The following is a 26,212-nucleotide window of genomic DNA, read 5'->3' as shown; positions in this document are numbered from 1 at the left end:
AGATGATTTTTAGAATTTGCTTGGGCACTTGCTTTTCTTCCTACATTTTCCCACGTGGTAACGAATCTGCGTCTAAGGGTCTGAAGCCATGCTTGACATCACTGCCCCCACGTGTTCTCAGCTTTCCGCGGCGCGGCGCTCGCTCTGTACTGACCCTCCGAGCTCACACGCTACCTGCCCCGCAGCTCTTCAGCCCGGTCCCGGTGTCAGAGGCGAGATCCTGTGGCTAAGTATGGTCCCTTTCCTCTGCTTTCATAATCCCGGGTTCGCGGCCAGTGGGGTGACAGCCTTCACTCGGGAAAGGGAGCGGGCAGGTACCCCGGAGGGAGACGCCGCGTGCACGCGGGTCGTGGGGCTGCGCAACCGGCAGCGCGGCGCAGCGGGAGGCCAGCCGTGTCCCGGAGGCCTTGTCACCCCGAGGGTGGGGACCCTAGGCCCCGAGACACCGCCCACCCGGGACTGGATCGCTTGGGGGCACGCTTTGAGATTACAAGGTAGCCAGCCACTCGATGACCTTGAGCTGTCAGACAGGAGCCCCTTTACTGAAAATCTAGACTTCCTCGGCTCTTACCCTGTCTGCACACTATGCCTTATGTCATTAGGTACAAGGGCTCGCACCCTTCCCAGGTCTCATATTGGAGAACGCACTGCTTAGAGCTTTCCCATTACGCCTTGCTAGAAGCTTTTAAAATGTATTTTTTTAAAGTATAATAGATTAATCATTTTTCTACCTATTACATTTTCTCTTGTTGTAGATTTATCTGTTGGTTCATGATTTGTTGTATAAGTGTATTAAAAGACCGAATGGCAATGTCAGAGCTGCAAGAGACCTTAGGGATGAATTAACTTCTGTAATTTCTATATAAAAGTTAGATATGAAAAAAAATGACCTTTCCCCTCTAATTTCAAAACGCTGAGCAACTGCAACAGCAATCAGTAAAGTGACCTGAGTAAATAATTTGTAACGAATGTCAGACCTGGGACTCCACCCCCCAAGTAGCGTGGTTCTCATCTTCCTTGAGGCTAGACTTTGAATCGGGAAACAATAGGAATTCATTTTCAAGTGCTTTTAGCTATGATTAACACTGAGTTAATTAAGAGTTGCCTGTAATGCTGGGTGTAGTGGCAGCCTTTAGGCCTAGCTACAAAGAGCTCCAAGACAGCTGGGGCTACATAGAGAAACCCTGTCGAAAGAGATAGAGAGAGAGAGAAAGAAAGAGAGAAAGACAAAAAAAAAAAAAAAAAAACAACCTTGTCTGTTCATCCCACAACCTAACTAAACCTGCAAATAATCTAAAGGATCATGTGAAAAATAATAAGATAATAAAATAAAAAAATTTCTATTAAGTATTTGAACTCTCAAAATAAACACTGACTTATAGCCTCTGAACAAAAAATAGTTTAGGGGATTATTATTCTTTTTGTCAACATTTTTTTAACTATGTTTCTCCCCCCCACCTCATTTTCACATCAAGTTCCCCTCACCCTTCCCTAAATACATCTGTAGATACACTTTGTTTCACTGAAGCATTTGTAAATAAGTTTCAGACATCATGAGCTTGAGCCCTAATTGTTGCAGCCTGTGCCTCCTAAAGGGCATTACAGTCTGCAAAGATTATCACACTTAGATGACATTTAGATTTTCTTAATTATCTAAAAATTGCCTTTATTGTTACGAGAGTGGCCAGCTGCCTTATGTCATTAAAAGGCCAGGTCCCACAGCTGGAAGTGGTCTGTCTGTCTCTCTTTCCCTCCCTTCCCTCCTCCTCTGCTGAGAGCCTGGAACTCAGAGATCTGAATGCCTCTCCCAGGTGCTGGGATTAAAGGTATGAGCCACCACACGTGCTTGTATGCATGTGTGTATATGTATCATGTGACTGCCTGGTGCTTGACGAGGCCAGAGAGGAGTTGCAGACCCTTGCTTGGAACTGCTCCTGCCAGCTGTGAGCTGTGTATACTGGGAACCTAACTTGCTGCAAGAGCAATGAGTACTCTTTTGTTGTTTTGCTTGTTTGAGGGGTACTTGGTTGGTTTATTTATTGAGGCAGGGATTCTCTGTGCAGTTCTGCCTGTCTTGAGCTAGCTCGGCTGTAGATCAGACTGGCCTCAAACTGAGAGATCTGCCTGCCTCTCCCTCCAGAGTGTTGGGATGAAAGGTGTGCGCTAACTGCCTGGCTACGAGTACTCTTACCACTGAGCATCTCTCTAGCTCCTCATCTTATTTTTGAAAACTAGTCTAGTTTTCTTAGCTATTCTACACTATGGGTTTTCCTAATTATTCCTTCATGACCAGAAAAAGAGCCAATATTTTTAGACCAGAATGCCACTAAAGTAATGGTGTGTGCCCTAGAGCGTCGCAGCGGGGAATTTTTCCTAGTGGTAGCATTGGACCTTGTGTGATGCTAGATTGACCCATTTAATTATGGTGGTAACTGTCTATGTTAACAATGAGAGGAACAGATTCTTCATAAATAACCTAGAGAGGTGCTTGAAGACGGTGGTATCTCTTGTTTCCTAGCATATCCCTATAGTTCTATCCATTGAAAGGCTTTGACAAAACCTCAAGGTTTCGAATCACATTACCAGTTATGCAGGGACTAAGAACAATTGTAGTACCTAACAATATTAGAAGAATCACTTCTTATAAATTGAATTTAAGTCTTACTAGTATTTAGTTTCAGAGTTGGTACAAATAGACGTATTATTTAGAAAGAAACAGATATTAATCCTCTCCCTACCACACCCTTACTAATTACTTTTCTTTTTGTTTGTTTGTTTTCTATGTAGTCCTGTCTGTAGACCAGTCTGGCCTCAAACTCAGAGATATGTCTGTCTCTGCCTCCAGAGTGCTAAAGTCCAGAGTACTTTAGTCCTGAGGACTCAAGGTATGCACCACCATGACTGGTTTGTTAATTACTCTTTGATATTAAATTTCTGGAAATTGTGAGATGATGAAACAAATTTCAGGGTGCTTGGTCACTCTTTTGATCTCCATTTCCTTTCTGAAAAGGGAATTTGTTAGTGGGGGATTTATTTATGGATGTTTATTACAGTTTTTCTTTAACTAGCTCCCAAATAATTGAGACTGAACTGTTAAATTTATTTAACAAACTAAGGGCACAGCAACTGAGAAGTGTTACTTTATTTTAATCCTCTATGCTACTCTGACTACCTCTAGCCAGAAGCCCTGTGATGCTTGCATTTTAATACTGATCTGGCTCGTGGGACAGCAGGTGTATTCTCATGGTGTTGCCTGGACTCTCCCCTTGGCAAATCCTCCCTTTTCTTCGCTCTCTTTCCCTCTTCCCCTGGCTGGGAGGAAATCCAGCCCTCTTCTCTCCCCTGATCAGTCATTTACTGATCAACTTCTGTATTGACTAATCAGGGAATAATTGGAAAGCAATGTTTTACAACCAGATACAGGAACACAGAAATCAGCATTTGAATAATACAAGGATAGTCTTTACACAGTGTACAATAACATGCCTACAAAATTAATTTAGGAAGGAACAAGGTGCATTAGAGAAGAAATTACAACCGGCCATGGTGTTCCATTCCTGTACTCTCAGCACTAGTAAATATCCCAAATTCCAGTCCAGCCTGGGCTACATAGAAAATTCTAGGACACATGAGACCTTATGTCTCAAAACACATAACACAATTTATAGACATACTTAATAAATGTGAAGATACAAATTATCAAAAGAGCTTATAATAGTTTTGTATATTTGGAGAATATTGTTATATAAGTAACATTCAAAATGATAGCTTATTGGTCATATCATACAGTTGTTAAAATGTAATGGGGAAAATCCTGGATTTTAAAGGCTGAATGCCTCCAGTGGTCCTGAGTTCTAGTTAATCTGAAAGTTACCTCATGTAAATTTAATGTTTGAACTGTTCATCTTTCTTAAAGTTATCAGAAGACTCACACAAAAAAACTTTTAAGGTATAGCATGACATCGTTTCTTTTAAAAAATATGCAGGTGACTATAAACTCGAGACTACGTAAACTCCTTTCCTTAGTAACAAGGCAGGGGACCTGCAGGTGGGACTGGTGATGGAGCCTTTGCCTCCCGTGCCCAGTGCTTCGATTTGACTCCTCCGCCCTCAAGGGAAAGCCTGGTGTGTCTGTCATTCAGTTTCAGAGTGATAAAAATGAAGAGCCTTTAAAATGAGTTAGCTGCAGGGTGCGTGGTGTACCCCTCGGTTCCAGCATTCGTACTGGAAGGAGAGAACCGCCTCCCCAGCTGTCCTCCTGCCTGCATGTACACTAAGGTAAATGAAGGCAAACCACAGTATCTCTTAAAGCTTTGCAGTAGCTGAGCAGGTAAAGGTCCTTGCTGCACTCGGGAGGCAGAGGCAAGCAGATCTCTGAGTACAGGACCAGCCTGATCTACATAAAGAGACTGTTTAAAAAAAAACAAAACAAAACCAAGGGCTAGAGAGATGGCTCAGCAGTTAAGAATACTGACTGTTCTTCCAGAGGTCCTGAGTTCAATTCCCAGCAACCACATGGTGACTCACAACCATCTGTAATGGGAATCCGATGCCCTCTTTTGGTGTGTCTGAAGACAGCTACAGTGTACTCATATATAAAATAAATAAATGAAATCTCTTCAAAAAATCATTAACCAAAAGAAATTAGGTTTCATTAAAAAGGGCCTTCAGTAGTCATAGTATGCATTCAATTTTCAGGTAAGAAATCCAGTCTCACTGAAGACAAGCAGAAGGCGGGGCACTTGCTTTTCCAGAGCAGAAAAGAAACTGATGCATCAGAAAAGGTTTGCGCTGATAAAGTCTGCTTCCTCTGAGTGTCTGTGCTTCTCTGAGATGTTGGTAGCCACAAGACTAGCCCTGTTCCGTAGTCGTTCTCAGACCTAAGTGAGTTCTGCCCATTCCTTCCAGATTTCAGAGGATAATCAGAAAGAAACCCTGTTTTAATATTTGTCTTTTCAATAACAAGCCATTTGATGTGAACTCTGGAAACCAGGATCAAATAAAAGAATAACCTGGGCTGGAGAGATAGCTCAGTGGTTAAGAACACTTGCTGCCCTTCCAAAGAACTGACGTTCAATTCTCAGTCCCCCCAGGCCAGGCAACTCACAGGAGCCTGTAACTCCAGTTCTGGGGAATCTCACACCCTCTTCCAGCCTCTGTAGGTACTTACGCTCAGACATGCACAGAAAGGAAATGGTTAAAGGATATTAAGAGACATTGACAAAATCACTTAGTTGGGCATGATGGAACACACCTATAATCTTGGCACTTAGGAAGTATGGGTAGGAGGATCAGGGGTTTAAAGTCATCCTTGGCTGGAAAACAAGTTGGAGGCCAGCCTGGGCTTCGTGAGGCTGATTGTCACCAGTAGTAGATAATATGTGAGGGGTATGGAAGCCCCCCTCACCAGTGTACCAATCCCTGACACAGAACATGTAAAGATTTCCTGTATTTTGCCGTGCAACCTTTGAAAAAAAGTCAAGAATTTCAACCTAAAGAAACACAAGGTTGGATGTAGGAAAAAGAACCAGATTTTGGCATTATCATACAAGTTTCTAAGGACCTCAAGGCAAGGAAATGAGATGTGTCATTTTCAGTGTGAACTGTGGATACCTGGCTTGCAGTGTGTTCCTGAGTGTAATGAGCCTTCAGTAGGCAGTGTGCGTATCAGCAAGTATGTTTCATTCTCACATTTTAAAGTTCCCATCAAACAGAAGCTTCACTTACTATTTAATTCTATGCAAGAGATATTACCAAATCTTAGACCTTTTCTTTTTACGTAACTTTAAAGAAAAAAATGTGTGAGTATTTGTATGTTTGCCACGTGTATGCAACTGCCCTTGGCAGCCAGAAGAGGGTGTTAGACCTTCAGGAGCTGGAGTTCCCAGTGCTCATGAGCTGTCTGGTAGCATGGATGCTGGGAGCTTCGAGCTGCCTGGTAGCATGGATGCTGGGAGCTTCGAGCTGCCTGGTAGCATGGATGCTGGGAGCTTCGAGCTGCCTGGTAGCATGGATGCTGGGAGCTGCGAGCTGCCTGGAAGAGCAGCACTGCTACCTTGTGAGCGTTTCCTCGGCCTCTTTATTCAGAGATTATTACATACTCCTTCACGTGGACTTGTGATATCAGAGGTCATTTATGCCCTTACCCTGCCCTGCAGAAGAGTTAACAGCATACAAAACCAGACCACAGGAGACAGGGTCTGATGTACAGTCAAGACACAGCACGTGTCTATCTCATAGGTCTCTCATAGGTTCCTCCTATAGCAATAATACTATGTTCGGTATTCATGTAACTCTGTCATTCCAAGAATATTTCAGCCTGGGATGCTGGTGCATGCCTTTCATCCCAGAACTTGAAGTCACAAGTAGGAGAATCTCTGAGTTTGAGAACAGCCCACTCTATAGTTAGTTCCGATCCAGTCAGCAATAGAATCACACAGTGTGTGCTCTCTTAGGAGTTACTTTTCCATCCTATTGGTTTTTGATTACCGGCTATGTGAAAATTATTTCAATCAATTAAATTGATTCTTCCCAGTTTAGTCTTCATTTCCACTACTTTAGTCCTTTTGATTAGCATCATATTACCTATATTAGAAACCTTGCTGAGATCGTAGAAAGACTTGGATTAAATGTGTCTATCAGTTTAGAGAAAATTGACATTCTTATTATATTATTGAGCCTTTTCAGTCTATGATCAATGCCTCTCCTTTTTCTGAGAGTTCCTCTTTTTTTTATTAAATGTTTTGTTTTCATATATCTTGATGATTTTCCCCTCCCCCAACTACTCCCATATCCTCCTCACCTCCTTATGTATCCAATTTTATGTTCTTTCTCTTTTTCAAAAAATGAGAAACCACCCCCACAAAAAAAGAAATCAAAACATGCAGGCAAAAGATGAATAAAACCAAAAAATGCTAAAGCAAAGCAAAATGAAACAAAAAGCCCACAGAAATGGCATTGAGTTCATTTTGTTGGCCAACTGTTGCCTCTCATTTTTGGGGGGTGGAAGGATTGAAAAAAAATTAATAGTTTTCAAGATATGTTATACATGTTTAGATAGGCTGACCTTTAAATCTTTCTGAAGGGAATCATAGTAATTTGTACTACATTTAACTCCGCTGTACGTGCGCCTGTAGCTAGGAAAGAGAAGTGCAGTTTGGTTTTGTATGCCAACTAAGCCTTGCTGGGCTCCCATGTGAGTTCTCAGAGTGCTCTGTGGATTGTGTGGGTGTCTGTGTCGCCTCAGATCGGGACAGGTCTGTGCTTCCCTTCTTGCTCCATTGCTCTTAGTAATATTCTCCTTGTGCCTCATAGCAGACATCTCTCCTTGTCCACAGTCATTTTGAAGCCACCCAGGTTAGCCTTGAACTTACTCTACATTGATCCTCCTGCCTCTGTCTCCCTAATACTGGGGTTACTCCAAATGTACTCGGCTGCTTGCTTACAGTCTTAGTGGCAGGTATTGTCTTTCAGTAGTTTGAATTTTATCAGAAAGTTTTAGCATAATCCCCAGCACTCAGGAAGCCAAGGCAGGAGGAACATGAATTTGAGCTAAGTGCAAACTACACAGTAAGCCCTTGTGTCTCAAGGGAAAACGAAAAGTGATACCTTTTGGCTAAGTGGGGGATGATAATTTATCTTAATGGGGATTTCCTTGAGTTTATGTTCAAGGTTCATTCACCTGCTTGAATTTGTAGGTTTATGTGAGTGGCCAAATTAGGAGACCTGTTTATGGTTCTATACCTCCCTGACTGACCTGGGCTAACTAACATGCCTCATGACCACTCCATGTATGCTGCTCCTAGTACCACAGGAGGCCTGCTTACCATGGAGGGAAGGGCAGTAAAGCTGACCTTGAATCCCAGCCAGGCCTTTTTTGATGGTACCCCAGAGGAGAAGAAAGCAGATACCTTGGTTGATCTCCTGTTGGGATAGCAGCTAGTCTTCTACTGACATAGTAGAAGGTCTTATTCCTGCCTGATGGAGATAGAATCCCCTGTGCTGTTTGCACACCTAACGGTGCTGTTTGCTAGTACAGCGGTTCGTGTATAAAAACATTCCGGCCGGGCTGGTGAGATGGCTCAGCGGGTAAGAACACTGACTGCTCTTCCAAAGGTCCTGAGTTCAAATCCCAGCAACCACAAGGTGGCTCAAAACCATCCGTAAAGATATCTGACGCCCTCTTCTGGAGTGTCTGAAGACAGCTACAGTGTACTTACATATAATGAATAAATCTTTAAAAAAAAAAAAAACATTCTGTCCTTTTGCTGATCCTCTGTTGGTGTTTTATTAGACTAGGCTTTCAGGGCAGTCTTGTGTCTTACTGGTCCCATGTAGATGTTGTCCATTTTCAGTTTTAAGTATATAACGCAAAACAGGAGACATCCAAAACCCCGTCCCTGCCGCATGTTTATTAGATTTTAAGGCCTGAGCTGGTCTGCTGCTTTCTCGGTACCTCTGTTTTCAAGTATTTCCTTCAGATGTGAGGTCCTCCTTTCTAGCTGTGTGTAGACAGCAGATAAAGAAAAGCACATATGCACTGTCTCACTAAAGAATGATGCATGGTGTTTGTACAGACCTATTTCTTTGATTGGGCACTGGCACTTACTAACACCCATAAAGTACCTGTACTGTCTTACGTAACTGGCACACATGAAAAGAATAATTTATATCCTGTTACTATTAAGGCATTCTCTGAAATGAGCAAGTTCTGTTTCTCATTATCATTACTTCAGAGAAAACTGGGCTGCAGCATGAGGAGTGAGACCAGGGCAGCAAGTGCAGAACATTAATGCTTCCTTGTCTGAGACTTCAGAAGTGTCTGTCCTCTCCAGCATCTTAGGGGGGAGGCTCGAGCGCTGAGTGTGCGTGTGTTGGCTCCCTTTGTGGCTCTAGTGTGTGCAGCCAGGACGCGCAGTGAGCTGCTCTGACACTTGGACCAGAGTGGTATCCAGAGGGTGACAGAGGGGATTTTATCTCCATCAGGCAGGAACAAGTTTATCCTGTATTACTTGATTTAGTCAAAATGAGACTACTGGGGCTGAAGAGATAGTTGGCAGTTAAGAGCACCTGCTGCTCTTACGGAGGACCCAGGTTCAAGTCCCAGTACCCCAACATGGCAAAGTCACAACTCTCGGTAACTGTCCTATTTAGTTTCAATTTTATAAGAATACATAACTCGGGCTGGAGAGATGGCTCAGTAGTTAAGAGTACTGACAGCTCTTCAGAAGGTCTTGAGTTCAAATCACAACAACCACATGGTGGCTTACAACCATCTATAATGAGATCTGACACCCTCTTCTTATGTGTCTGAAGACAGCTACAGTATACTTAGATATAATAATAAATAAATCTTAAAAAAAAAAAGAATGCATAACTCAAGGCTAGAGAGATGGCTCATCAGGTAAGAGCACCACCTGCTCTTACAGAGGACCCAGGTTCAATTCCCAGCACCCACATGATGGCTCACAACTCTATGTAACTCCTGTTCTGAGTTTGCATTCTAGCATCACATGGCAGCTCACAACTGTATGCGTTGCAGAGCCTCTGTAGGCACTGCATGAAACTTCATACAAATAAATTAAATTTCAAAGAATACATAACTCCTGTAACTTTGAGAACTCTAAATATCTTTCATGAACTAGTGTCAGTTTAATCATAAATAGGATTTGTTAAAAGTAAATGGTGGGGCTGGAGAGATGGCTCAGCAGTTAAGAGCACTGATTGCTCTTCCAGAGGTCCTGAGTTCAAATCCCAGAAAACACATGGTGGCTCACAACCATCTGTAATGGGTTCTAATGCCCTCTTCTGGTGTATCTGAAGAGAGCAATAGTGTACTCATATTTATTTATTTAGCATACATGAAATACATAAATCTCATAAAAAAGTAAATGGTGTTTGTCAACAATTGCTAGAACCCTTGTTATATGTAGATTAATAACACAGATCAGAGTTAAGTTGACAGCTAGGATAGTTATGAAAATTTAGGAAGAGTTTAAGAATTTTCTTGGTTTCCCATAAATTCCTCCTATGAAAGGGGCTTTAATAAGTATTGTTACAGGACTGTAGGACACTGTCTTAGTTTGGAGATTTGATTAAGACAAAGCCTGTGAGTCCAGAGCTAGCATTAGAAAATGAATTACTGTCAACTGAGTAGTGGTGGTACAGGCCTTTAATCTCAGCACTCATAAGGCAGAGGCAGGCAGATCCCTGTGAGTTTGAGACCAGGTTGTTCTATAGAGCAAGTTCCAGGACAGCCAGGGCTACACAGAGAAACCCTGTCTCAATAAGAAAAAGAAAAGAACGATGTCTTTAAAATCTGTGAGATTGTATACGGATGGCTTAAAAATGTTTATGAGCTGACTTTGTTTTTTAACTTTGAAACAAGGTGACTAATAAACATACTGAAAGAATATGGCTGCACAGATACCGGAATCTGACCAGATAAAACAGGTAAGCTACTGTAACCAAGGGAAAAGATCTTAGCCAGGGATGGTGGTACATGCCTTTAATCCAGCACTCAGAAGGCAGGGACTGGTTAGATTGTGAACTCACAATCTCTGTGAGTTCAAGGCTAGCCTGGTCTACATAGTTCCAGGACAGCCAAGGCTATGTGGAGACATTGTCTCAAAGGGCAGTAGGGGTGGGTTAAAAAAAGTTGCATGATAACTGTGGACTGGGTCAGTCAGTGATCCCATGGTTTAAATGTTTATAATTTCACTTCTAAAAATGGGTCATACTTGTATGTAGTGCATGTCTGTAGTCCCAGCATATAGAAAGCCCACTCAGAAAGATTATACTAGCCTGAGCTACATGGTTGTGGGTGGAATTATGAGTTAAGTATTTACTCAAAGAATATAAGTATTTATGTCCCAAAACCATATAAGAACATTAAAAAAATGTATGTTGATTTTCCTTTTTGAGGCCAAATCTTGTTATGTTGCTCAGGTGGGTTTCTAAACTTGTAGACTGATGTGATTCTGCACGTGGACCTCTTAAGTAGCCAGGACATCAGACATCACTCCACTGTACATGCTATGAACTATATATTGGACAGCAGTTGAGAAAAGTACAATGTGGAAGGAAGACCATGTGTGTACATTAAGGCTCCTTAAGTTAGCAAACAAATTCAAACGCAGGAGGGGAAGGAAGGGATGTGTCTAAGTATCAGTGAGTTTCAAGGCGTCTTGGCTGTACAGCTGGGTTTTAAAGCACTTCTCATTTATAGTTTAAGGAGTTCCTGGGAACCTACAATAAACTTACAGAAACCTGCTTTTTGGACTGTGTTAAAGACTTCACAACAAGAGAGGTGAAACCTGAAGAGGTATGAAAAGTGTTACTCACGAAAGAAACCCCACGTTTGTCATAAATCACAAAGTAAATCCATCTAAGCACTTCATTTCTTCTTTCTGACTGGGCTGCCATTTCCATGCAGATGCTTAGAGGAACTAAAGCAGTCAGGAACCCAAGATGCCAGGTTGAATTTAACAGTCACACTGCATCAAGGCCGACCGTTTTATAGACCAAGTATGGAGCAGCTGAGTTGTGGTTCCAGAGCAGATGTTCCTTTTGGCTTTTCAAGACAGGGTTTCTTCTCTGTGTAGACCAGGCTGGCCTCCAATTTAGAGATCCGCCTGCCTCTGCCTCCCAAGTCCTGGGATCAAAGGCGTGTGGCACCACCTGGCAACACAGGAGATGCTCTTTGTCTGCCTTTGTCAAGGTGGCGTTGCTGAAAAAGCCTGACACACTTTGTCTGGCCCTGAGCAGTTGGAACTGTGGAAGTGAGAGTGTGGTGGCACATGAGTACACGTGGGGGACCCGATGCTGACCGGCACCCTGCTTCCAGTGTCCATATAAGGGTCTTTGTATATCTGCTCAGAGTGAGAGACTTCTTCCAGCAGAGAAGTCAGTAAACTGCATGCCCAGATCTAGTTGTTAGGTAATTTAACTTACAAAGTTTAGGAAAATACCAAGTATGATATCCATTTTTTAAGGAACATGTTGTAGCACCTTGCAATTTCATACTTCTGTTTTGATCATGCAATACTCTTATTTTTAAAAACCATACTTTATTTTTATCTATAATACAATTTAGAGATTAAGTAACACTACAGTAGAATGCTTTGATGTCATTTTAAGCAGAAAAAAAGGAGAAAAATAAAGTTATAAAAACAACTCCCCATAACAAACTTTTTAGTCCCTCTTTCTGAATGGGACAGATAAGCTCATTGAGTTCCCAGTGCACAGGTGGCTCATGGGATTGGAAAGTAAATCCAATCTTCAGCCCCTGCCTGAAAGGCTAACCAGAAAGTAAAGATTCTTACAAATTAAAACTGGAAGAAAATAGCTTTATTTTCTCTATCATGACTGAGGTATGTCCTTTTGCCCACAATCCATCCTTCCTTATCACCATAGTTACCTCCTCTCGGTCTCCTCTGTGAATCCTTGGACTTTACCCGCATTTATGCCCATTCACAGATGCACAGGTATACATTATAGGCTAGGATCTACATATGAGGGAGAACCTGGAAGATTCTTTCTGAGCTTGGGTCACCTCAGTTGATATTAAGAAGAAAGGGGTTGAAAGTGGGGGAGGTTCAGCATTTGGGAGGCTAGGGCAGAAGATTTTGAAATTCTAGACTGGTCTTGGCTACATAACCAGACCTTGCTCAAGAGAAAAATATAAAATGTTTTAAATGAAAATATCCAGAAGCAAGTTTCTCATAATAGAGAAGCAAACCTTCTACTTGTTTTTGTAGGGTATTTGTTTATCAGTCTGAATAAGGAGGTAGGATTGTGGGCCTCAGGTTAGAGAAAAGCTACTCCAGACTGAAGCCCAGCCAAATCTAGTTTGTCACGAAGGCTGGGCAGAGAGCACACTATTGTTCCTGGTGCCACAGACCTGTAGAGACTTCATAAACCTTAATTCTCATCAGTAGGTGAAAGCATAAACAGTTTAAAGCTATAAAATTGCAAGCCAAGGATAGTGCTCAGTTTGTAGGTCTACCCAGAGAAAGCACCGCTCCCTGTGGTGGCTCCTTCAGAATACAGAAATGATTATTTTGTGTTGCCTTTTGGATCTTCCCCTTGTATTTCTAGGTGACCTGTTCAGAACATTGCTTACAGAAATATTTAAAAATGACACAGAGGATATCCGTGAGATTTCAGGAATATCACATTCAGCAGAATGAAGCCCTGGCAGCCAAAGCAGGCCTCCTGGGCCAGCCACGGTAGAGAGGTCCTGAGGCGGGGACTTGCACTGAAAGATTGCCAGCAGCTGCTGCAGTCAGAACAAGGATTCACATGGTGGAGAATCCCCTGACACAGCAGGAGCCGTGGTCCACCATCTGTCATGACTACCTGACCAATGGAAACCACCAGAGAAAAACACTGTTCACCAGAAAGAGTCAAAACAGAAGGCCTTCCTGTGCGGTAAAAATGGTAAGATGCGGTGGTGTTGAGGCCTTAAGATTCGTCTGCGTGGTCACCGTGATTGCAAAAATAAACCACTGTTCCTTTCTTTGTGACTGTTAATTTTAAAGCAAAATATGTGTCCAATCATGTATGAGATAGAAAAAGTTTATTACTAAAAGTAAATAAATGAGTATCATTGAGCAGTTGTCTTTACTGTATAGAACACGGCAGTGGGCATTCCCACTGCGTGTGGATGCGCTGGGATGTTTTCAGTCGGGGTCATCCTTCAAGTGCTCCGTGCTCCTGCATGTCTCCTCGAGTTGCTGGTGAACACACAAACAGTCACTGCCAGTCACTTGAAGGCATGTGCGTCAGCTGAGACGCTGACCTTCTTAGCCTGGCTGTGTTCTGACACATCGTGAGGGAGCATCCCTTTTGAGATTAGCTTAGATATGGCTCTGACTGGTGTGCCCCAGTAGAGTCATACAGTTTGTTTGAAAGCTGAGAGTCTGGGTTAGTGAGGCTCGGCAGCTAAAGGCACTTGGCATGAAGCCTGACTACCTGAGTTCCAACTGGAGCGACCACACAGTGCAAGGAGAGGGCTGACTTCCCTGGGTTGCTCACTGCTCACACACTAATGCCATGGTGCCCTCCGGCCCCCACCACCACACACACTAGCATGAATGGGTTTAGTGTAAACGCATACAGTTAATACGACCAGTTGAATAAAATGAACCAGAGTTAAATTTGTTTGGGTTTTTTGGTTTTGGTTTTGGTTTTTCAACAAAGGGTTTCTCTGTGTAGCCCTGGCTGTCCTGGAACTCACCCTGTAGACCAGGCTGGCCTCGAACTCAGAAAACTGCCTGCCTCTGCCTCCCGAGTGCTGGGATTAAAGGCATGTGCCACCACTGCTGGGCTTATGGCTAATAAATACTGAAACAAATTCAAGCATTTGCAAGAAATTCTAGTGGGTAAGTATAAGGACTTTTGTTTCTGTTTTAACCAAACTGGTAAAAGAAGGAGCTTACAGATAGACTTCTCTTTGTTACCAAGCTAAAGTCACAGCACAATGCTGGTATGTTTAAATTAACAAAGCTATTTCTGTGTCTTGTCACGTTAGTGAGAAGTACCACTCTGCTTTAAACTTGCAGTGTTAAAACACATAGAATAACAAAGCACACAGTTCACTGTAGCAGAACACGGGAAATCAGATTCTCTTACCTTAATGAAAGAATAGAACGGAAGTAGGTATTACTTGAGAACTGTGGTGGGGAGAGGCCCACATCCATACCACTGTTTTGTAATCAAGTCCCCCAAGGTTATTTACTGTCTATGTTTGACAAGGATAATTAAATGCATGCTCACCTGGCAAATGAGGGGAATCTTGTCCAATAGCATCTGAAAAACCTCAGGAGGGAGTGTTTTTTTGAAAAACATCAGAAGCTCCTTTGGTTGCTCACATACTAAAAGGGCATTGGTGAGATGCTCAAAGCCCATTCCGCGCTCCCCTGAAACAGATGGGTTACATTTGAGCCAAAAAATAAAGAGTTTCTGTGTTTAATAATTGCGTCTTGGGAGGGGAGAAACAGGGAGGCTGTGTGTGTGTGTGTGTGTGTGTGTGTGTGTGTGTGTGTGTGTGTGTGTGCAGTACCCATAGAGGCTGCAAAAGGAGGTCAGATACTCTGGAACTGGAGTTTGGGATTTTGTTTGTTTTGAGATATGGTCTGTGTAGTTCTAGCTCCTGAATTTTAGGATTTAAGATATCTGCTGCCACACCCAGCCTTAGAGCTGGAGTTCCACGTGGTTGTTGTGAACTACCTGGTATGAGTGTTGGGACTAGAACTGGAGCCTCTCACAGGCCAACTAGTGCTCTGCCATGGAAGAACAACAGGCATCCTAATTGATAGCACCATTTCTCCAGACCTGAGCAAAAACGTTAGTACTCCTTAAAATTGCACAGAAAGCATCAAGCAAATGCATGTCACGGGCAGCTTGGTCTATAGTTTGTTCCAGGACAGCCAGATCTACAGAGAAACCCTGTCTCCAAAAACACAAAAATGTTAAGTGCCTATCAATGACAAGACAAATCCCAGGATGAGTCAGGAGCTCAAATCTGAGGGAAAACACTGGGCGTCGTGTGATGAATGTTATAAAAGAAACTACATGTTTACTCAGTCTTCGATGTGCACACTTGCCTTGGCAGTGTTCTGTATTGGGGACATGGAGGGTAGCTGTGCAAGGGTTTTTAATCTCGTCTAGTTTTATTAATATGATTTGGCCATCAATGTTTGATTGGTAAAATATGAGAGGTAAAACATTGCTATGGTTCATTTTTTTAACTATGTATTTATTTGATGTGTATGGGTGCTTTGTCTGCATGTGTGTCTGTACACAGAATGCATGCATGGTGCCAACAGAAGCCAGAGGAGGGCTTGTGAGCCACCATGCGGGTGCTAGCGATGGAACCAGGTCCTCTGGAAGAACAGCCAGTGCTCCTACCACTGAGCCATCTCTCCAGCCCTATTTTGGTTGTATGTATTGAGATAAGGTTATACCATGTAGCCTTGCCTAGCCTCAAACTCCTGCCACTGGTTAAATTAAACTTTTAGAAAATAACATGAATATACATTCAGAAAAAAAAAAAAAAAGACTTATAACCCACTTCTAAGAAGGAAAAAACACAAGTTTAAATTTCTGTCCCAGTCATCCTTACTCACCTTTAAACTATTACATAATGACTCTTGGGGAATAAAATGATAAAAAAGTCAAGTCTTGTATTAGCACCAGAGATACTCTGTGTTAGCACTGAAGAGTGTACTTAGAGCGGCTTACTGCGTGCCTCGGCCACCTCGCAAACACCATCATCCGGGACAGGAACAGAAGCAACCTGACCTGTTTCCCCTTTTGACTTCAATTCAAATTGTTTTGTTTTGTTTTGTTTTTTCAAGACAGGGTTTCTCTGTGTAGCCCTGGCTGTCCTGGAACTCACTCTGTAGACCAGACTGGCCTCAAACTCAGAAATCTACCTACCTCTACCTCTGCCCTCTGGCCTCTGGCCTCTGCCTCCCAAGTGCTGGGATTAAAGGTGTGCGCCACCACTGCCCGGCCCTTAAATTCAATTTTTAATTCCTCACATTGTCAAAGTTAAAGCTGAAAAAGGTTTTGTCCATTTTAGTTTTCACACATCCAGGAAGTATCTTGGATTGTTCTTTGTGAATGGCTCTTCACCCTTGTGAAGGATCAGGGGTTGAACTCAAGTTCTAAGACTGGGCCACACTGTAGGCACATCCACGGCTATCACGCCCCCTTGCTTACACAATCTAAGGAATCCTGCTTAGGGAAAGTGCATAGAATGATGAGTAAAAACTTGCTCTGGGGCTTGCAAAGATGGAGCTGTACAACATAATGTCCACTAACTTACACAGAGTGCCTCTTGTCATATCACCATGGCAGTTCTAACTTCAGTAAACTAAGTTTTGATTAATTTGAAAAATGACTATGTGACAGCAAAAATTAATAATTTGCTACCATGCTTTTAAGCTGAATAACAATCATGGACACTGATACAAGCTGTGTAGGCTATTGATTCTCTTTTGTTTGTCTATTTGGGAAGATTTGTTTCTTCTTACAAGATTTTACACGTATGAGTGTTTTGCCTGCATGTATGTATATGCACCACAAGCATGCAGTACCCAAGAAGAGGATATTGGATTCCCTGGAACTGCAGTTATGAAGGTTGTTAGCCACACATGGGTGCTGGAAACTAAACCTGAGACCTCTGCAAGAGTAACACGAGCTCTGCACCATCTCTCTGCCCCTAACTGTTTTTATAAGTCCTAGATAATGTTACCCACTTAAATATAGGCAAATGCACAAGATCTTTTGAGAGTAAAATAAACACTTTAGTCCCAGCACTCAGGAGGCAGAGGCAGATTCCAGGACAGCTAGGACCACACAGAGAACCCTGTCCCAAAGAAGGAGGGGAAGAGAGAGAAGAGCTGCTCACCCTTAACTAGCATAGGGAGACAGAAGCAGGTGGATCTCTGAGTTACAGACCAGCCCACAAAGTGAGCTCTAGGACAGCCAGGACTACACAGAAATGAGAGGAAGAGAGGAAAGGTGGTCCCTGGAGAGATTTAAAGTAACTTCCACAATCTGGTGGAAAGTTACTCTTGTAACTTATATACTCAAGTCCATTCTAACCTCATTAAAGCTTACTTGTAATTCATTTGAAAAGTGGCTCTATCTGGAAGCAAAAATCAATATAGAGTAAAATATTAAAATGTAAAAGTATCATTAATGTACAATGATTTTAATTGTACATTAATTACAGGAGGGAAGACAGGAGAGAGGAAAAGGCAGGTTTGTCTCTGGCTTCACACAATAAATAAATACAATAAATTATTTTTTCAAGTAGAAAACAGGCACTGTGAGACAAAGAGGTAGCTGCTCGTCCAGATGATCGGGCTTAATTCCTAGCACCTACATAGTGGCTCACAACCTCCAGTTCCAGGAGATCTGATGCTGAGATCTTCTGACCTTTGAGGCCAAGACCTATGTACTGGCAAAAAACTGAACACGTAAGTAGATTAAAAAGAAAAATAAGCCGGGCTGTGGTGGCGCATGCCTTTGATCCCAGCACTTGGGAGGCAGAGGCAGGTGGATTTATGAGTTCAAGGCCAGCCTGGTCTACAGAGTGAGTTCCAGGACAGCCAGGGCTACACAGAGAAACCCTGTCTCAACAACAAGAAAGAAAGAGAGAGAGAGAGAGAGAGAGAGAGAGAGAGAGAGAGAGGGAAGGAAGGAAGGAAGGAAGGAAGGAAGGAAGGAAGGAAGGAAGGAAGGAAGGAAGGAAGGAAGGAAGGAAGGAAAGTGCCATGGTATGCAGGGAGCTTACAAACCTTGGGGAAAATACATTTTACTTAATGAATATAATTCTTAATCTCTGACATTATCACTTTTCCCTTACCTAAGTCACACCAAACTTTTTTCCCTTGCAGTACTTAGCACCAGAATCAAGACACCATTGCTACATACAACATTGGTACAGTGAGTGTATCACCTACTAACATTTTAACAATATTGTGAAGTGCTTCAAGAGTTAAGTGAAAGTTCAAACACTGCTATGGTCATAAAGTGTAGGCCCCTCTCACTAAATTAAACAGTAAAATGGCCTTTTATAGTAAAGTATTTAGAATATTCAAGTCAGGAAAAAAGGTTGGTTTGATACTGTTCTTTTGAGACAGAGTCCTCTATGTAGCCATGGCTATCCTGCAGTTCACAGGCAGACCAGGTTGACCTTGAACTCAGATCTTCCTGCCTCTGTCTCCCAAATGCTAGGATTAAAGGTGTGGACCACTATATCTGGCATGCATTTTAGATTTTTTTTTTTTTTTTTGGAGACACTCAATAGCCCAGGCTAGCTTCAAATTCGTAGGACTTTCACCTCAGCATCTTGAAGTTTTAAGATTACAAGTATGTTCTACCATACCCAAGATGGGGATAGCAGCAGCACCAAGTTGAAGACTGCTTCTTGTAACTGAAGTGAGTTTGTCACTACATCTAGCTAATTTATCTGATATTAAATATTTTTTCCTTTTTTTTTTTTCTCTTACTGTGAAATAGTTCAGGCTAGCCTTAGACTCAATCTTCTTACTTCTGCCTCCCAAGTACTGGTTTTATAAATATATGCCATGTCTGGCTAATCAAACAGTTTTTGAAGAAGATATGATTAAAAACTTACAAAAGAATGTTTTATTCTTACCTCTAATTAAACAAAGTTTTCCCATCTGCACCTCTCGAAAAAAATATTCTTGTAGTTCTTCCTTCTTTACTGGATCCCATAACTAGAGGGTTTATAAAATATGTAACAATGAGTGATAAATATATACAGTTACTGTCAAAATTAATGTTTGTTTTTAAAGTATTACTTAACAAATAAATACATACACACATTTAATAAAAGAAGTGAGCCGGGCAGCAGTGGCGGCACATGCCTTTAATCCCAGCACTTGGGAGGCAGAGGCAGGCGGATTTTGAGTTTGAGGCCAACCTGGTCTACAGAGTGAGTTCCAGGACAGCCAGGGCTACACAGAGAAAACCTGTCTTGAAAAACCAAAAAAAAAAAAAAAAGAAGAAGGAGGAGGAGGAGGAGGAAGAAGAAGGAGGAGGAAGAGGAAGGAAGAAAGAAGAAGGAGGAAGGAAGGAAGGAGAAGGAAGAAGAGGAAGAGGAGGAGGAGGAAGAAAGAACCTCTTAGGCCAGGCTGGCACTTGGAAGGCAAAGGACAGTGTTCTGAGAACATTCCAGGCCAGCCAAGAAGACAAAATGAAACCCTACCTCAGTGATAAACAATGTAGAAGACACCCCTTCAATCTGACCTCTAAACTCAATGGACGAGAAATGTTTTTCTAACTAATTTCTAAAATGCATTTACAATTTCAGGTGACACGAGAAAAACACAGCATCAGTTACCTGCATCACAGTAACCTATTGATACACTGAAGGCGGCTTTGTCTGCTGAGGGATCATTTTCTTGCCTGGGTTAGTGGCAGTGCCTGTTAATTTAGGAGCGGTGATTTTCTGGTCTGTGGGGTCATTTGCCTGTACTACTTAGTCAAGAAGATAACATAGCATTCTATACTCAAACTCTCTCTCAGAGAGGCAGAGTGCATGGTTGGGGATAGGGTTGGCATAGTGCTTAGTGACTGCTCAGAACACTTTAGTCTGCTGTAGTCTAGCTCAGGAATGCAGCCAAGGCCACAGATGACATCATCAAGGATACTGTGCCTAGGGCTGATCTTCCAGGCAAGCTTGAAAGGGGTTTCTTTTGGTCAGTTAAAATGAACAATCCGTGACGACGGGTTTTACTGGGTAAATGGGAGGGGAGCAAGCTCCTCCAAGGAGAAAACATTGGGGTCTAGAACCTGATTATTTTCCCCACAAATAATCAACAGAGCGTGCTGGTAACTCTAGTGCTTAGGCTCCACTCAGACCTATAGAGTCATGGGACTAGGAATCAGGTCAGCATTGCCAGCAAGCTGCTTGGGCCTTCCAGTCTTAGACTCACTGCTCCTGTTAAGATTTCTTTGGCTATGTCTGACTGTATGAATCGTCGGAGGTGCTTTTGTTTGGTCAGTTGATATTTGTTCTGTGTGTTTGTGCATGTGAGTACAAGTGCATATGTGCACATGTGTGTAGAAGCCAGAGGACAACCTTAGGTGTCATTCCTAGGAGGCCACCCACCTTGCTTATTTATTTATTTATTTTAATTTACAAGGTTATCAATCCTCTGAAACTAGAGTCACAGACTGGTGATCTGCCATTTTGGTGCTGGGAATCGAACCTGGACCTCTGGAGAAGCAGCCAGTGCTCTTAACCAACTGAGCAATCTCTCCAGCCCTCACCATGCTTTTTTTGAGACAGAGATCCACCTAATAATCTCTACCTCTCCAAGTACTAGGATTTCAAGCACGCACCACCATGCCCAGCTCTCTGTTCTTAGTTTTGGGTTTGTTGGTGTGGGTTCTGGGGATCAGACTCTGGTCTTCACACCTCAGGAGAGAGCTATCTCCTAGCCCTGTGAAGGCAGAGTTTTGCTATGCAACCCAGGCTGGCCTTGAACTCACATTCCTCCTGCCTAAGATTCCTAAAAGCACTGGGATTACAGGTCCCAGCACACATGGTTTGTCTTCTGTCTGCACTTTCTCCTTCCTGCCCTGGGTAAGCCTGATGCGGCAGACCTGTGGAGCATCGTGGGAAACAGGGTCCTGGTGTGGGGAGAAAGGAACAACTAGCGAAGTGGGCAAGAGAATATTGCTCTTTGTTTTATACATCTATAAAGTGAAAAGGTTATTTTAAGAATTCGGTGAAAGGGGACTGAACAGATGGCTTGGTTGTTAAGATCGCCTGCTGCTTTCAGAGGATCGGTGTTCAGATCCCAGCAACAACACTGGGCAACTCACAATAGCCTGTAACTCCATCCCCAGGGGAATCTGACACCCTCTTCTGGCCTCCAGGATCACCTGTACTCACATGGCACACACGCACACACATGCACACACACACATACATAAAAATAAAATCTTTTAGCCAGGTAGTTGTAGCACACATCTTTAATCCCAGCACTAGGGAGGCAAAAGCAGGCTGATCTCTGTGAGTTCAAGGCCAGCCTGGTCTATGGAGAGAGTTCCAGGACAGCCAGGGCTACACAGAGAACACCTGTCTCAAAAACAAAGAATTGGGGCTGGAGAGATGGCTCAGTAGTTAAAAGCACTGACTGCTCTTCCAGAGGTCCTGAGTTCAAATCCCAGCAACCACATGGTGGCTCACAACCATCTGTAATGAGATCTGATGCCTTCTTCTGGTGTGTGTCTGAAGACAGCTACAGTGTACTTAAAATAAATAAATCTTGAAACAAAGAAACAAAAACCCAAAGAATTATGTGAGAAACACCTGAAAAGTCCTACATCTGCATTTACCATACTTTAAGTCATTTGGGTTTTTATTATTTCTAATCCAGGCTGAGTTTTCTTTTTTTTTTTTTTTTTCCCGAGACAGGGTTTCTCTGTGTAGCCTTGACTTTCCTGAAACTCACTTTGTAGACCAGGCTGGCCTCGAACTCAGAAATCCGCCTATCTCTGCCTCCCAAGTGCTGGGATTAAAGGCATGCGCCACCACGCCCAGCCAGACTGAGTTTTCCGTTTTTAACCCTCCACCTTGTCTTCCACATTAACACCACGATTGTCTTTTTTTAAAACAATAAATAAGTAAGAACATCTATTCCTGAAATAAGTTACCATCACAGTTGTTTATCTATCACAAAGAAAAAGTTGTACAGACTTTACAGTTTGTCATTCAGTCTTCCAAGAAGATGACACCAAGCCACCACTCAGCTGTCTCCCTGACCACAGCACACCCTGGGTACTACAGTTTCACATGTGTGCCTCTACACAAGCTGTTTCTCTGTCCTCACAACAGTATTCAACAGATAGATTATGGACAAAAGCAATATGCCAGACTATTCTAGATACAGTCAATGGAGAGCCCGACACAGACAAGGTCATGAGCAGCCTAGATGAACAAGTCAAAAACGTTAATCAAATGTCACACACCAAAAATGTTCAAGGGCAACAGCCATTGAGGACACAGAAGAGGACAGGAACTGTACCAGGCTGCCCAAGTCAAGCTGGCCAGGGAAGGCATCTATGAGCACATGCCCCGCCCACACCTTGAGTGCTGCTTGCCAGCTTCCGTAACTATGGCGACAGTCTTTCTGACTTCCCTTTTCTCCTTCCCTCCGCCCCCTCACCAACTGAACTCAGTTCTTCCCAGGTCAGTTGCTTCTGCTCTTTCCAGCCCCGTCGCCGCAGACACCACGAGAAAGGTGTGGTTTTTACCCACTTTGCTGCTGTAGCTTATTCTTTCCTAAACATTCTAGCACACCATACCCAAGGGGTTTGTTTCTTTCTAGTTCCTCCAACACACACACACACACACACACACACACACACACACACCATGCTCAGACAATCCACTGATTTCCTACTGAGTCTGGAAGCCCAGCGGTCAGATCAAGCCGCCTCTGATTCTGTCCTTACTTAGCTCAGCTTTATCAGACACTTCTTCACAGCGATCCCTTTGCCAGACTGGCTTATTGATCAGGCCTGGCACATCCCCTATTTTGCTCCCCTATGCATGTGTAGCACCTTCAATCCTAAAGGTTTCCCTGGTACCACGTCTCACCTTCCATAGCATTCCTGCCTCAGATCAACGGCAGCCCCAAAGCCTTATGTAGGAAAAATTGGATTTTTCCAAAACTGTCAACAATATTCCCTGTGAAGACATGTTTTCTGAGCCCTGTCTCTCTGTTCGGACTTGGAGTCTAGTTCCTTTCTGCTCGAAATCGAGCAGCCCTCAGTGCTGTGGAAAGAGTTGCTTCCTGGCACGTTCCTATCTCTGCATGCGCTTCAACACTGTTGTTCTCTTCCGGTGTCCAGTGAATATACAGTATTCAGCCCCTGACTGCTTGCCCCTGGGAATGCAGCCCAGCATATGATGAGGACCCACAAACTACATGACAAGGTCACATGCAGGAGCATGCGAACAGTTCCAGCTAAGTGAACACTCAGCATCAACTGGCAGGCGTGATGGGATGTGCTTTCAAGATAACCGACTCAACATAACTCCCCGGAGCCAGCCCCGCCACTGTGGAGCAACTGTGTTATTCTCCGCCCAAACCTGCTCAGACTGCAGATTCAGGAGCCAAGCACTAAGGAGAGCAAGCTTAACCCAACAGTAAGCAACCTGAGTAGCCACTGTGCTAATTCCACACTGGAAAGGTTCTGTCTCTCTCCAGGCTCTTGTTACATTGGCTGGCTTTGGGAGCCTACTCCCTTCTATTGCTGTCCTCCGCCAGACATGTCTCACACATAATAGGACCTTAAGTAGGCACAAGCTGATCACCTGAAAGATGGGAAGGTGAGAGTTCTCATGCGCTTTTAGGCTCATGTGAGTTAACAAAAGCTGGACCAATAGCCAAGATGACCGAATCCTCTTTAAAAATAACTAATAAGGGAGAGGGCTGAAGAGGGTGGCTTGGTAGTCAGGAACACTGGTTGCTCTTCCTGAGGACCAAGGTTCAATTCCCGGCATCTGTACCGCAGCTCACAACTTTCTTAGCTCCAGTCCCAGGCGATCAGATGCTCTCTTCTGACCCCTAAATGCTACCATTGATAGCCACATATGGCTGGGAAAACATCCATACACACTAGAATAAGAGGCAGTTTTTAAAAGTGACTAATACAGACAGTATTAATTCATCAGGTTAAAAAGCACTTTCCAGCAAACCTGACCCCCTGAGTTAGACACATGGGACCAGCGACAGAAGTGACTGGACCTCACAAGTTGTCCTCTGACCATCACATATGGGCCATCTTCCTCCTCTGTCTAAAAAATAATAATCACCATCAAAACCCAACTAGTCAATCATAATCTATGTTGGCCTGGGGGGCCTAGGCATCCTGTGAGGATATGAGAAGGACCAAGTTTCTCTTCTTTCTTCTAAGTTAAAAAAAAAAAAAAGAGTGCCCGTCCCTACCACATGTAATTTACAGATGCCTTTCTCTCTCTAACAGTGTTCTCTTTGGCCCAGGCTAACCTTGAACTCCCTCCTGTCTCAGCCTCCCAAGCGATGATTCTGCACACTGAGTATCAAGCCCTGTTTATACTTAAAAACAAAACATAAACAATAAGAAAAACTTTTTTTTTAAATGTGTATGGGTGTTTTGCCAGCATGTATGTCTGCAACCATGTGCATCTCTGTCGCTTCCTGGAGGACAGAAGAGGGTGACAGATCCCTTGGGATTGGAGTTACAGATGGTTGTGAGCTACCCTGTGGGTGCTGGCAATCAAACCTGAGTCCTCTGAAAGAGCAGCCAACCCTCTTGGCCGCTGAGCCATCCCACCAGATCTTCATAATGTGTCCTTACCAGACCCACTTTTCCTTTCTTTCCTTCCCCTTTATAATTAGAAGGTTAAAACTTTATAAAGCAGGTGTGCCACACTGGCAGGCCTCTTCTCCCTGGGCTTCTAGAAGGTTCCTTGGCGGGTCTGCTGCACCTCACCTGCCTGGCGGGCGCCTGGGCCTTGGGCTGTCCAGCTCTTCTCTCTGCAAACACAGGCACGAGCTGGCTGGGAAAGCCAGGTAGCATGGACACGGGTGACCGGGGCACCGGTTTGGGAACCAGCCCGGGCTTGGCCGCCCTCCCTCCCGCCGACCGCACTGGCACTCACTGTCCTGCAGGCGGCGGCGGAATGCGGGGTCTCGGTGCCGCCTCCAGTCCAGGTAGACGCAGTAGCTGAGTAGGACGACCGCGCCGCCCGCTGCCAAGCCCGCCAGGAGACCGACGCCAAGACGGACGCTGGGCATTGGGTTGCCCTGCGAGCGTTGGGCACGGGCCAGCCACACGTGAGCAAACCCCGGGTCCCGAACCCAGGACTCGGGAATTCTGAGCCTTCTCCAGCCTGACAAGACCATTTCCTGTGGCCAGGGCATGCAGTGTCCTTGGGTCGCCTGGATTTCCCTTGCACTTCAATTGGCCCCACGTTATCTCAACTTAGCCCTGGTCAGGCTGGCCAGCCTCCTCCTGTAGGTCCCCAGAACACTCACAATCCAAGTTCTCCACCCACCATAACTCAGGAGAGGGAAAGGAATCGGAAGTAATAATATAGAAGAAAAGCAAACAAAATCATTTTGCCGGTGCTTTTCCCTTTATGTTTGTTTTATTCAGCAAACACAACAAAAGAATACACAGATTTTGTCTCAAAGATCATAAAGGCATTACAAAGCTAAACCTTGTTGTTTTCGTCGTTGTTTTTCAGAGACAGGTTTTCTCTGTAGCAGTGGCTGTCCTGGAACTCACTCTGTAAACCAGGCTGGCCTAGCCTCTGCCTCCCTGAGCACTGATGCTGGGATTAAATTCGTTTGTAATTTACATGTATGGCTGTTTGCCTGTAGGTGTATATCCATGTGTGATGGGCATGCTCAATGCCTACAAAAGAAGGTGTCTGGTCCCTGGAACTGGAGTTACTGACAGTTGTGAACAACCATGTGTACACTGGTAAACCCTTGCCCTCTACAAGAGCAACAAATGCTCTAAACCACCAAGCCATCTCTCCTAGGCCTGTTTTAATTCTTTACTTTGTTTGTTTGCTTGCTTGCTTGTTTTTGTTGAGACAGGGTTTCTCTGTGTAGCCCTGGCTGTCCTGGAGCTCACTCTGTAGACCAGGCTGGCCTGGAAC

At 43.7% G+C, this 26,212-nt stretch overlaps 2 protein-coding genes and 1 long non-coding RNA gene across 10 annotated transcripts; 2 read left to right on the top strand and 1 right to left on the bottom strand.

Annotated features, from left to right (window-relative positions):
• Positions 1 to 76: 76 nt before the first annotated feature.
• On the top strand, positions 77 to 13,613 carry Timm9 (translocase of inner mitochondrial membrane 9). 6 transcript variants are annotated; one of them, XM_011244122.3, is made up of 7 exons: positions 77 to 230; positions 2,788 to 2,885; positions 4,143 to 4,278; positions 4,699 to 4,784; positions 10,388 to 10,452; positions 11,228 to 11,323; positions 13,099 to 13,613. In XM_011244122.3, exons 5-7 carry the CDS (start codon positions 10,414 to 10,416, stop codon positions 13,231 to 13,233), a joined length of 270 nt encoding a protein of 89 aa, XP_011242424.1. In that variant the 5' UTR covers positions 77 to 230; positions 2,788 to 2,885; positions 4,143 to 4,278; positions 4,699 to 4,784; positions 10,388 to 10,413; the 3' UTR covers positions 13,234 to 13,613. The 6 variants fall into 6 exon arrangements, with proteins under 6 accessions (XP_011242424.1, XP_017170577.1, NP_038924.1 ...); XM_017315088.2 differs by lacking the exons at positions 2,788 to 2,885; positions 4,143 to 4,278 and adding an exon at positions 1,812 to 1,826; NM_013896.3 differs by lacking the exon at positions 2,788 to 2,885 and having other exon boundaries at positions 110 to 230.
• Positions 13,563 to 25,357, bottom strand: Tomm20l (translocase of outer mitochondrial membrane 20-like). Its single transcript, NM_029227.1, has 5 exons — positions 25,205 to 25,357; positions 25,036 to 25,079; positions 19,178 to 19,259; positions 14,779 to 14,921; positions 13,563 to 13,736 (listed from the first exon to the last, which is right to left on the bottom strand). The coding sequence occupies exons 1-5, from the start codon at positions 25,338 to 25,340 to the stop codon at positions 13,683 to 13,685; spliced, it is 459 nt and encodes a 152-aa protein (NP_083503.1). The 5' UTR covers positions 25,341 to 25,357; the 3' UTR covers positions 13,563 to 13,682.
• Gm32906 lies at positions 22,035 to 26,034 on the top strand. 3 transcript variants are annotated; one of them, XR_381662.3, is made up of 3 exons: positions 22,035 to 22,744; positions 23,410 to 23,707; positions 25,092 to 26,034. It is a non-coding gene; the product is annotated as a predicted gene, 32906 (long non-coding RNA). The 3 variants fall into 3 exon arrangements; XR_381663.2 differs by having other exon boundaries at positions 22,035 to 22,796; positions 25,215 to 26,033; XR_381661.2 differs by having other exon boundaries at positions 22,036 to 22,744; positions 25,215 to 26,032.
• The last annotated feature ends 178 nt before the right edge of the window (positions 26,035 to 26,212 follow it).

Source organism: Mus musculus, chromosome 12 (genome assembly GCF_000001635.26).
Source record: "Mus musculus strain C57BL/6J chromosome 12, GRCm38.p6 C57BL/6J".
NCBI lineage: Eukaryota > Metazoa > Chordata > Mammalia > Rodentia > Muridae > Mus > Mus musculus.
The sequence above is the reverse complement of the archived record's forward strand: the minus strand, read 5'-3'. Positions and strand labels throughout refer to the sequence as shown.